The following is a 12,400-nucleotide window of genomic DNA, read 5'->3' as shown; positions in this document are numbered from 1 at the left end:
TACTCAATTCGAGACCATTTAAGTTGTCTGTAACGGGTACAAATGTGTCTGAGACGAGACCAAGACACTCAAAATGCGGACTCGAATGTGGAGCGAGACCTATTTCAATTCTGCCACATTAGTATGTTTCATGACAGTTATACCTGCTGCAAAACTGTACATTCAAGAACATTTTTAGATGGCTCTGCAGTTTTTGAGATGGGTTGCTTGAATATGTTCTTATTTAATTACTGATCATTTGATGTTACCAGAATGTGTTGTGATAAAACAGAGCATACAGCATCTAATACAGATAAATTAGCGCACCAGGGCTATATGAAATTAATTCATTTAATTTATCAAAAGGGCAGATGGACAGCATTAAATGAACTGTCATCATTGGACGGGTGGATGCTTGTATAGGCCTACAGTTGGAGCATACTGTTCTAGAGCCCATTCATACAAACACTGGCTTACTTTTCTATTCTCTGTGAAGATCAGACGTTGTAGTGTGTTAATGTTTGTGTTTCAGGTGCAGGAGTTGCATGAACTTGCTTATAAACCCGTCCTGCTAATGGGGAAGGAGACCAGGAATGGTAATGAGCAGTGTGTGGCTGACATTGTCACAGCCTTGGGTCCAGTTCAAGTGGTACCACACAAAGTTTTAAAGAAGATGGTCCACCTTTATGAGTCATTTCTAAAAAAGTCAATCAGATTCTGTATGTTGAAATGAAAGAAACTAGACAATTTGACACCTTGCTTGTAAAGAAAAAGTACAATTATTGGTGAAGGACTTAATTAAGGTTTATGAATAACCACACATCCCTTTTATTAATTTTATTGAACCTTTATTTAACTAGGCATGTCAGTTAAGAACAAATTCTTATTTACAATTTTTTATTTATTTTTTATTTCACCTTTATTTAACCAGGTAGGCAAGTTGAGAACAAGTTCTCATTTACAATTGCGACCTGGCCAAGATAAAGCAAAGCAGTTCGACAGATACAACGACACAGAGTTACACATGGAGTAAAACAAACATACAGTCAATAATACAGTATAAACAAGTCTATATACGATGTGAGCAAATGAGGTGAGAAGGGAGGTAAAGGCAAAAAAAGGCCATGGTGGCAAAGTAAATACAATATAGCAAGTAAAACACTGGAATGGTAGATTTGCAATGGAAGAATGTGCAAAGTAGAAATAAAAATAATGGGGTGCAAAGGAGCAAAATAAATAAATTAATTAAATACAGTAGGGAAAGAGGTAGTTGTTTGGGCTAAATGACGGCCTAAGGTGGTTAGCTTGTTCACTCAGTCAAGTACTGTAACTCATTTCTCTACGATTCTGTGATGAAATTGAGTAACACTTTTTCAACATTGAACATCACTGTCACAGCTTCTTCTAGGCTTGAGACCCGACAGGAGACATCCCCTTCCCAGGACAGTCCACCTGCGGAGAGCTCAACACCCCAGGACAGTCCACCTGCGGAGAGCTCAACACCCCAGGACAGTCCACCTGCGGAGAGCTCAACACTCCAGGACAGTCCACCTGCGGAGAGCTCAACACCACAGGACAGTCCACCTGCGGAGAGCTCAACACCCCAGGACAGTCCACCTGCGGAGAGCTCAACACTCCAGGACAGTCCACCTGCGGAGAGCTCAACACTCCAGGACAGTCCACCTGCGGAGAGCTCAACACCCCAGGACAGTCCACCTGCGGAGAGCTCAACACTCCAGGACAGTCCACCTGCGGAGAGCTCAACACCCCAGGACAGTCCACCTGCGGAGAGCTCAACACCCCAGGACAGTCCACCTGCGGAGAGCTCAACACCCCAGGACAGTCCACCTGCGGAGAGCTCAACACCACAGGACAGTCCACCTGCGGAGAGCTCAACACCCCAGGACAGTCCACCTGCGGAGAGCTCAACACCCCAGGACAGCAGTATGTGTGGAATTTTATTTTCATAAAATCTGTGTCTAAATCTACACTTCTGGAGTTGGTACCTTGTAGTGGTATGGTAACTTGCATGTCTCCATGACCCTCTGGGTTCTAAAGACGAGAGCCAAATTTGGGCTACTGGCAGCTTTAAAATAGTCTAAAATCAATAAAATTACATCAAATGCGTCTTAAAGATCAAATCAGCATTTGAGGAAACAGCGCCACTGTTCACCCAGCTGTTCTATTGCGTGTACAATGATGTCTTAGGAAAAACTGTGTTCATTGTTTGCAGTAACTTCTTTGTTGTTGTAATATCCCAAACGGACTTGGCAGTTCCACCAATTAAGGATTCTAGCTTTACATTGTAGTAATTTGGCACACTCTTATCCAGAGCGATTTACAGGAGCAATTGGTCAAGGGCACATTGACAGATTCCTCACCTAGTTGGTTCGAGCCAGCAACCTTTCGCCTTTTACAGCTAGCTGTAATACCTGATTTTGATTTATAAAGAGGGGGTCAAGTTTACAGTTGAAGCTGCTTCACTCAACTCTGCCTTACGCCCCACCACTACCACCGCTTTTCTGGAAACCCAAAGGAGGCATACCTAACCGGCCAGTAGCTTTCCATAGCCCCCTACACACAAACACACTCCGTGGTGCGCTCTATCCACGGTTCTAAAATAGCTCAGCGGAGATACAGATTTTGTGTCAACCTGTAACTTTTTTATATTTTTCTATTGGGACCTAAAACTGAGGGGGCGAAGCCACACTTTCCCCCCTCGTGGCGCCGGGTCCGCTTCTACTGTGTATACTGCCCTCTTCTATCCATTCCCTGTTTGGAAGATGCAGGGAGAAAAGCCAATCTTTCCCATTTTTACCCCTGTTGGTCTCCAGAGTAGACTTTAATGTTTTCAATACCTTTTCAGCCTCCTGACTAGTAATTTCTAACGTTTACATTGAGTTCTATTTTATTTAACTTAAAACAACATTAGGGTTAAATTGTCATGTGAATTTAGGATTTAATTCCAATGTAAAATCGTCACTCTAATCTATGTTCACGTTACTACCACCCCTAATAATTTATGATATGACTTCAAGAAATACCCGCAGGTCATTCAAACTTAGTAGTAGCGCTCCGACTTAATACCCAACGTACTACAATCAGTCAGTAAACCATTCTCAGTATAACACAGGTCTCTTGCCTGTACCAGATCATCCAAACCGATATTAGTACGCCAACTGATATCTAATGTACTTCATTCACACGTTCTGACAAGTCGCATACATTTGTTAACCCCATTCACACATACATACACACTTTCGTTCAAACTTGAGTATCCCCAGAACTTCACTCACTCTTGTTAATAGTCCCTGACTTATTAACTACAAACAAACTTGATACCCAGTATCTAGTACATTACATTCGATGCTATACCTACGTTTACACATACATACCAGTAGGTTCGCCGACCCACCACATACACACTTGGCACCCAGTACCTAGTACATTACATTCGTTGTTATACCTACGTTTACCCACACTCACACTTGTTAATAGTCCCTGATTTATTAACTTCAAACAAACTTGATACCTAGTATCTAGTACATTACATTTACTGTCATATCACAAATGATCTGATCAGTTTCAAAATTGCATTCATCATCGTATACTTCACACGTGTTGTCTGTATTCCAAACTTTAAATCAACATAATTTGGTAACTTACATCAAACAGGTGTCTCACAAAACTACATTTGGATAATGCCAATATGCAGAACTTTAGTTATTCACAATAGGTGTCTGCTTAACTTTTTTAGTTGACCGGTCAGGATTTGTGAGGCACACCGTCCGACGACAGCAATGGCCAATCGGCCGGACAATTTCCAGCGAAGTCCGGTTACCAGATCACGTTCGGGGTCACCAATTGTTATGGTTGCGTCAATCGAATCTGGTAATCAGGACAGAAGGTGACACGGAGTCACCGAGAATTTTCTATGTTTTAAAAAAAATATTAGTAAAGCAATAAATGGTAAATGCAATTTTCGTATATACGGGTTCACTGTAACACCACGCAGGGCAGAACAGAGAACTGACTAGTTCTTGACAAAGTTCTTCTAATATACTCTGACAGAAGTAGTTCCCGCTTCTGAGCTGGCCTATCAGAGTAGATGCTGAGCGTGGTTTAGACTCACTCAGCCTATCGTTGGGGCACAGGCTGGTCCCAGCCCCAGGTGCTCCAGTTGATAGGTGTAGCTGTTGCTGGGCAGAATATCTTATGAGCCCACACCTCTGTTTCCCATTATTGCCAAGTTTGAGTTCTAACAAAAGACAGCCTGTTGTTTGCTACACTACGTTCTGTATGTGTCCCCCCACAACTCATCATAACTGCCTACACCCAAGGTTAACCATAGCCTTCCCGCTAGTTACACCATATGTTGCAAAATGTTACTTCCAGCACACACAGACACCCTCATGATAGGACAAGCATATTTTCAACCTCACAGTCTGGATGGGGATTACAAGTTCTTGTCAGCTGTGAAAATAACAAGGCATTGCACAGGTGTTCAAGTAACTCATAAACCACACGTCACATGTGAAATACTAATAGCTACCTAGCTAGCATCTAGGCTAGCCATTAACGTTCCTCTATCCTCAAGTAGGTCAAATTCATATTTTTCATAGTATATTGCTAATAAAATTGACATTTCATCCAGTGCCAGCTCAGACATGTCAAATTACAACTGTCGTTCAAAATGTCGAAAAGAAATCAGTGTTCTTCGACTCGTGGTCAGCGCAATCTCAAGTCCTTGGGAAGTCCCTACACTAAACCCTTACCCGAACCCTTATCATTTAAATTATCAACTTCAATGGGGTATGGACGTTCCAAGGACCCCAGATAGCACCCAGTTAAATGTGTGCTTGGTGTTTATATGTTCCTATTTTTAGTTCTGCACACCTGCAAACCAAAACCTCTGTCAAAAGAGTTGACTTTAATACTTGAGCTTGTAACCCTCATTTATGTATATTTTCCCTGTGGCTGCTGGACTAGCTATAAACTTTGGTACATACATTATTCTACACAAATCAAGTTTGTTGTGCACAAAATAAACTTCTTCTGCATATTATATTAAATATCCATCAAAAAGTACAACAGAGCACCTCAAATTAAGAGTACAGAAAATAAATACATTTTTACTGGCTTTAACATCCTCCCTGAAACTGGGAATGATGAACAATAACCTTCATTTTCAGAGCAGAATGAAACAAATGTACAACCGACTTCTACAAACCATGGCTGTGAAATGTTTTATCAAAATAAAAATAAAATGTTTTTAATTCTCTGCCTCTAACCCTATTACAGGGCCTGAGTGCTATTACAGGGCTTACTGGTGCTCTTCCATGCCGTCCCTAGGAGGGGTGCGTCAGTTGAGTGGGTTGAGTCACTAACGTGATCTTCCTGTCTGGGTTGGCGCCCCCGTGCTTCTACACCTGCATTGCTTGCTGTTTTAGGCTGGGTTTCTGTACAGCACTTTGAGATATCAGCTGATGTAAGAAGGGCTATATAAATAAATTAGATTTTGAAATGTTTCATGAAAGCTGTTGCCACTTTCCTTGCCAGTGACAGCTATCCACACTCCACTCCCCTTCCCCCACAACCAGAGCCTAGGGGGTACCATAATCATAATAATAACTCTCCCTGACCTGTGTGACCTGTGCCCTGATAGGTTACTAGGGGTCCAGACATCTGCCCATCGTCTTTACTCTGCAGGTCACACAATACTTGCAGTCTCCCTCAAGTAGCAGAGAGCAACACACTCTGGCTATGCCCATCAACAATTAGCCTCACTCATATCTCTGGACTTGGTGTGCGTGCCCAAAGTGAGTTGTGTGACATTTGTATATTGTTCTTCATAGTTAGCCACTACTATTCCACTACCACGTTTCATCCCTATGTTCATCTTCCTCAGTGTATTTAAGTAAAACTCCTGTGTGTTAACTCTTGGGCTGCTTTATTCCCGTCTAACTGGGGGCGGTGTCAGAGTCCCAAACCAGTTAAAAACGTAGAGCCGGGTCACTCACGTTCAAAAGCATTACTTCTGCCCTGAACTTAACTAAACTATGACAAAGCATAGTTTAGTGTTGCACTGTACAACTTCAAGCCAAATGATACCACGAACCTGTTTTCTATGGAACAAATTATTTCTCATATTGTCTTCATGCGTTTAGTCATTGAGCTGACACTTTCAATACATGTTAGAAGCCCACAATTGCAGGATCTGTACTGCTATCTTGACCCTCCATCCCTTTAACTTAAAACAACTCCATACAAACATCTATTTTACACAAAGTTTAGTGGCGATTTCTTATGAAAAGCCACTGGCACAGGAGAGAGCTGTCCATAACACGTCCACAAAGATCAGCTTCCCAAACGGTACTCTTTTAGGGTGAAGTTCCCATTCATTGCGCATATAAAATATAATTAGCTCAAAAACACATTCCTAAAGAAAAGGTGCAGAGATGCATTCTATAAGCTGCATCTGTGATAGGTAACAACTGTATGTGTTCTCCTCTCACATGATCGAACCCTGAGAGAGAGAGAGAGAGAGAGAGACCCCCCACACCCCATCGTATAGTGCCCTCTAGTGTACAAAACAAGTAAAAAAATAACCCCAACATATAAACAGGCCAAAACGGCTCCTACACATAATACTGGATACAAATAGCACACAGTACTACAGTCTCTTATGACCAAAAAGAGCTTCTGGACATCAGAACTGGGAGTTCAATGAGTCGGACGTGAGGGATATACTACGGACACCCGACCAGGCCCAGATCCCCGTGATTCGCTGGAAAAGGAAACGTAGGTTTTGCGGAAAGAGATCAGGATGCTTTATGAGGATCAGGCAACGAGTGGCTAACCTGCCCTTGCCTTCCATTCTGCTAGCTAACGTTCAATCGCTGGAAAATAAATGGGACGAGCACGTACAATGAGGGGAAAAAGTATGATCCCCTGCTGATTTTGTACGTTTGCCCACTGACAAAGAAATGATCTGTCTATAATTTTAACGGTAGGTTTATTTGAACAGTGAGAGACAGAATAACAACAACAAAAATCCAGAAAAACGCACAACAAAAATGTTATAAATTGATTTCCATTTTAATTGATTGCAAAAATTAAAGCAGGAAGCAGATGCTAAACTGTTGCGGGATTCTTCCGATGGCATTGAGGAGTATACCACATCAGTCACTGGCGGACGTGCATGGAGGACGTCGTCCCCACAGTGACTGTAAGTACATACCCCAACCAGAAGCCATGGATTACATTCGCACTGAGCTAAAAGGTAGATCTGCAGCTTTGAAGGAGCGGAACTCTAACACAGAACCTTATAAGAAATACCGCTATGCCCTCCAATGAACCATCAAACAGGTACTGCGTCAACACAGGACTAAGATCAAATCATACAACACCGGCTCCAACGCTCGTCTGATGTGGCAGAGCTTGCAAACTATTACAGACTACAAAGGGAAGTACAGCCGAGAGCTGACCAGTGGCACGAGCCTACCAGATGGGCAAAATAACTTATATGCTCGCTTCGAGGCAAGTATCACTGAAACATGCATGAGAGCATCAGCTGTTCCGGACGACTGTGTGATCACGCTCTCTGCAGCCAATGTGAGTAAGACCTTTAAACAGGTTCATATTCACAAGGCCGCTGGGCCAGACAGATTACCAGGATGTGTAATCCGAGCATGCGCTGACCAACTGGCAAGTGTCTTCACTGACATTTTCAACCTCTCCCTGTCTGTCTGTAATACCAACATGTTTCAAGCAGACCACCATAGTTCCTGTTCCCAAGAACACTAAGATAACCTGCCTAAATTACTACCAAAACATAGCACTCACGTTTGTAGCCATGAAGTGCTTTGAAAGGCTGGTCATGGCTCTCATCAACACCATTGTCCCAGAAACCCACCCAATTTGCATAGCGCACCAACAGATCCACAGATGATGCAAACTCTATTGCACTCCACACTGCCTTTTCCCACCTGGACAAAAGGAACACCTATTTATGAATATGCCCTCAAAGCGCATCACTAAGCTAAGGACTCTGGGACTAAACACCTCCCTCTGCAACTGGATCTTGGACTTCCTGACGGGCCGCTCCCAGGTAGTAAGGGTAGGTAACAATACATCCGCCACGCTGATCCTCAACACGAGGGCCCCTCAGGGGTGCGTACTCAGTCCCCTCCTGTACACCCTGTTCACTCATGACTGCACAGCCAGGCACAACTCCAACAGCATCATTAAGTTTGCTGACAACACAACAGCGGTAGGTCAGAGACCTGACCGTGTGGTGCAAGGTCAACAACCTCTCCCTCAACGTGATCAAGACAAAGGAGATGATTGTGGACTACAGGAAAAAGAGGACTGAGCACACCCCCATTCTCATCAACAAGGCTGTAGTGGAGCAGGTTTAGAGCTTCAAGTTCCTTGGCATCCACATCAACAAACTAACATGGTCCAAGCACACCAAGACAGTCGTGAAGAGAGCACGACAAAATCTATTCCCACTCAAGAGAATCGACTGAAACAGGGAGGACTTATGAACACTAAACTCTTTTTTGGGGTTTTGTTTGAACACAATCAATGTACTGAAAATATTTGGCATAGGTCCTCAGATCCTCAAAAGGTTTTACAGCTGCACCATCAAGAGCATCCTGACGGGTTGCATCACTGCCTGGTATGGCAACTGCTCGGCCTCCAATCTCAAGGCACTACAGAGGGTAGTGCGTACTGCCCAATACATCACCGGGGCCAAACTTCCTGCCATCCAGGACCTCTATACCAGGCGGTGTCAGAGGAAGGCCCTCAAAATTGTCAAAGACTCCAGCCACCCTAGTCATAGAGTGTTCTCTCTGCCACCACACGGCAAGCGGTACCGGAGCGCCAAGTCTAGGCTCAAGAGGCTTCTAAACAGCTTCTTCCCCAAAGTCATAGGACTCCTGAACAGCAAATCATATGGCTACCAGGACTATTTCCATTGACCCCCCCCCCCCTACGCTGCTGCTACTCTCTGTTATTATCTATGCATAGTCACTTTAATAACTCTACCTACATGCACATAATTACCTCGACACCGGTGCACCCCACACATTGACACATTGACTCTGTACCGGTACCCACTTCAATAGCCCTTCTATTGTTGTTATTTACTGCTGCTCTTTAATCATTTGTTCATCTTATCTTAATTTCGGGGGGATTTTCTTAAAACTGCATTGTTGCACACGTTCCAGAAGGTATATCTCACTGGACACCCCCAAAGCCAATTCCTCCTTTGGATGCCTTTCCTTCCAGTTCTCTGCTGCCAATGACTTGAACGAACTGCAAAAATCACTGAAGATGGAGACTCATATCTCCCTCACTAGTTTTAAGCACCAGCTGTCAGAGCAGCTCACAGATCACTGCACCTGTACATAGCCCATCTGTAAACAGCCCATCTATCTACCTCATCCCCATACTGTATTTATTTATCTTGCTCCTTTGCAACCCAGTATCTCTACTTGCACATTCATCTTCTGCACATCTACCATTCCAGTGTTTAATTGCTATCTTGTAATTACTTCGCCACCATGGCCTATTTATTGCCTTATACCTACCTTATCTTACCTCATTTGCACTCACTGCATATAGACTTATTTTTTTTCTACTGTATTATTGACTGTATGTTTGTTTATTCCATGTGTAACTCTGTGTTGTTAAATGTGTTGAACTGCCGTGCTTTATCTTGGCCAGGTCGCAGTTGCAAATGAGAACTTGTTCTCAACTAGCCTATCTGGTTAAATAAAGGTGAATATATATATATATATATATATATATAAATGTAAGTACTTGTTACACTTCAAATGCTTAGCAGGACAAATGGTCCAATTCACACTTATCAAGTGAACATCCCTGGTCATCCCTACTGCCTCTGATCTTGCAGACTCAGTTAACACAAATGCTTTGTTTGTAAATAATGTCAGTGTTGGAGTGTGCCCCTGGCTATCCTTTGATTTTAAAAAACAAGAAAATCATTCTTATGCAAGGAATGTGATTTTTTATTTTTATGTTTTACTTTTGATACTTCACTTGAGTCATTTTCTATTAAGGTATCTTTACTTACAAGTATGACAATTGGGTACTTTTTCCACCACTAACCATAACAGGGATGGTCCATAGGGACAGTCCCTAGAAAGAAATCAATAAAATACATTTCACATATCTGGCATGGCACACATATCATGACAAGTACTGGTCATTCAGAGGTTATTTGAAGTTTCAGTTAAAAGTACATTGATTGTGTTCAAACAAAACAAAAAAAAGAGTTTAGTGTTCATAAGTCCTCCCTGTTTCAGTCCATTTTCAGTGCCAAACAAACACGAGCCTGGCTATACCCATTTACATGGTGCACTAAAACCCTTTTCCTCCTCTAGCAGTGTTGTGATTGGTCCACTCACCCTTTCCTCACCATGGCATTCCAGAACTGTTCCGAGGGGTAGACCCAGTTCTGACCTGTACCGCCCAGGGGATCTGGGACCCTGACAGATCAAAGGGCTGACCTAGGGCGTGTTGCTGGTTGTCCACCCCAAAGTGCTGCATGTCGTGAGTGTGACACAGAAATTAAGCATTGCTTTGAATGACATACACCTGATGTAACTGGAAACTCTGTAGGCTACGTCGCATCGTTTTCTGTTATTTCTCTTTATCCACATGCGATGTAGCCTACAGAATTTCCAGTTACATCAGGTGTATGTCATTCAAAGCAATGCTTAATTTCTGTGTCACGCTCATGACATGCAGCACTTTGGGGTGGACACCCCACCTGTCTTGACCAATGGGCAAGAAACAGACAAAATGGCAGCCTATGCATTATTGGATTACTTCATGAAGCAAAAATGTATTTAATTTAATAACGGAATATTTTATAAATTCCAACGTTCCACCTGCAACATGCGAAGGGAGAGACACTGGTGCCTTCCAAGTTGAGAACTATAAGGAAGTATCGACCATGTAAAGGTTTCTTGAAAATTAGCTGTCTGACTTTCCATTACCACCGCTGTAACGGTGTATGGAAGCATTGCATATAATGTAACAATTCTGTATTTATTGCTGTAGTAGCTCCTATCTTGTAACTGACTGGTTTTAAATACATTTTAGCCATTAGCCAACAACTTCCTGGATTAAAAAAAAGAGGAAGTACACCAAATGCCAATATTCAGCACCTCAGTCAGTTCCACCCCTGCTGCTGGAGCTGCTGGGGGGTTGTGGTGGTCTCGACTTGGGATGGGGCGGATGGATCCCTTGTGCACAGGGAATTCTGGTGGTGGTGCTATTGCACCTGAGATGACAGGCCAAAATACATTACAACAAACAAATGAAAGCACTGATGTCATACAGTGTGTCGATGGTGGAACCTATTTTGTACAATCAGAAGCATTCACCCCTGAAAGTGGAAACTGTTGAATCAGATGTTGAACAACTAATGGTGCTAGGGGTAGGCCTATAAGTAGCTTTGTCTCGCATCGCAACATAAGGGATTCTTATGTTGCGGGACAAAGACAGCCTATAAACAGACAACAGAGAACAGATAGACAAATGCAAACACCATCAACAACAATAGCCTTGTAAACTGACCCTCCGTGGCAGAGCTAAAGCTTGTGTCTGAGGTTGTGCATAAACTGCTGTTTAGCCGTAATCAGAAGATTTTCGACTGAACTTTACTTGGAGATACTTTCTTTGTTCTCGATTTGGAAGGCATTGTTGTCTTGTAAACTTTTTTTTTTTTTTTTAAACACAAAATCCATGTTTTGTACTGAGGGACAAATGCCATCTTGTGTGTGTGGAAAAAAGGAAAATATTTGTTTGTGTTGTTTGGTCGCACTGTGTCCTCTTCTTCATGTGGCCGCGACCCTGGCGCTTAGAAATGACTAGTTCCTGCAAAGATGTTTGGAAATGCGAGAAATACGGCAGCTAAGATTACCTCGTACCGTGCAAAAAGTAGAATATTCTAAATATGTTTTGGGAGTACCACTTGCAACTAGACACACGTTTATAAAACAACGGTGTCTTCCGAAAATGTAAAATCGGTAAATAAATGTTGGTCAAATATGTTCTGATTCGCAGCGTCGTATCAACGGCAGTCCGCAAGCTATAACACTTAACGTCGGACTAGTTGTATGATTTATTGGCTACACACAGTATCAACGTGATTCAGCTGTGTTTCCCCTATATATTTTGTATTCTTTAATGTCTGCTGAAACAAGCTTTTAAGATCAGAGTGACAAGTGGCAACAAATGACATATCTTCCTCAGATTCTTATCAAATCATCTGAGAAACCTCCCAAGGTAACTAGCTAGCCATCTTGTAATCCTGGAAGCCAACCCTATTAATAAGATGTTTAATAATTGTTAGCTAAGATACAGTAATGTTACACTAGCT

General features: G+C 42.6%; 1 protein-coding gene across 1 annotated transcript; it reads right to left on the bottom strand.

Annotated features, from left to right (window-relative positions):
• Positions 1 to 831: 831 nt before the first annotated feature.
• Positions 832 to 10,560, bottom strand: LOC127911090 (uncharacterized). The gene is made up of 4 exons (XM_052477359.1): positions 10,474 to 10,560; positions 1,663 to 2,077; positions 1,564 to 1,596; positions 832 to 1,530 (listed from the first exon to the last, which is right to left on the bottom strand). Exons 1-4 carry the CDS (start codon positions 10,558 to 10,560, stop codon positions 1,319 to 1,321), a joined length of 747 nt encoding a protein of 248 aa, XP_052333319.1. The 3' UTR covers positions 832 to 1,318.
• Positions 10,561 to 12,400: the final 1,840 nt, after the last annotated feature.

The sequence above is a fragment of the Oncorhynchus keta genome, chromosome 23 (genome assembly GCF_023373465.1).
Source record: "Oncorhynchus keta strain PuntledgeMale-10-30-2019 chromosome 23, Oket_V2, whole genome shotgun sequence".
Lineage (NCBI taxonomy): Eukaryota > Metazoa > Chordata > Actinopteri > Salmoniformes > Salmonidae > Oncorhynchus > Oncorhynchus keta.
Note: the sequence above shows the minus strand (reverse complement) of the source record. Positions and strands in the feature narration are given on the sequence as shown.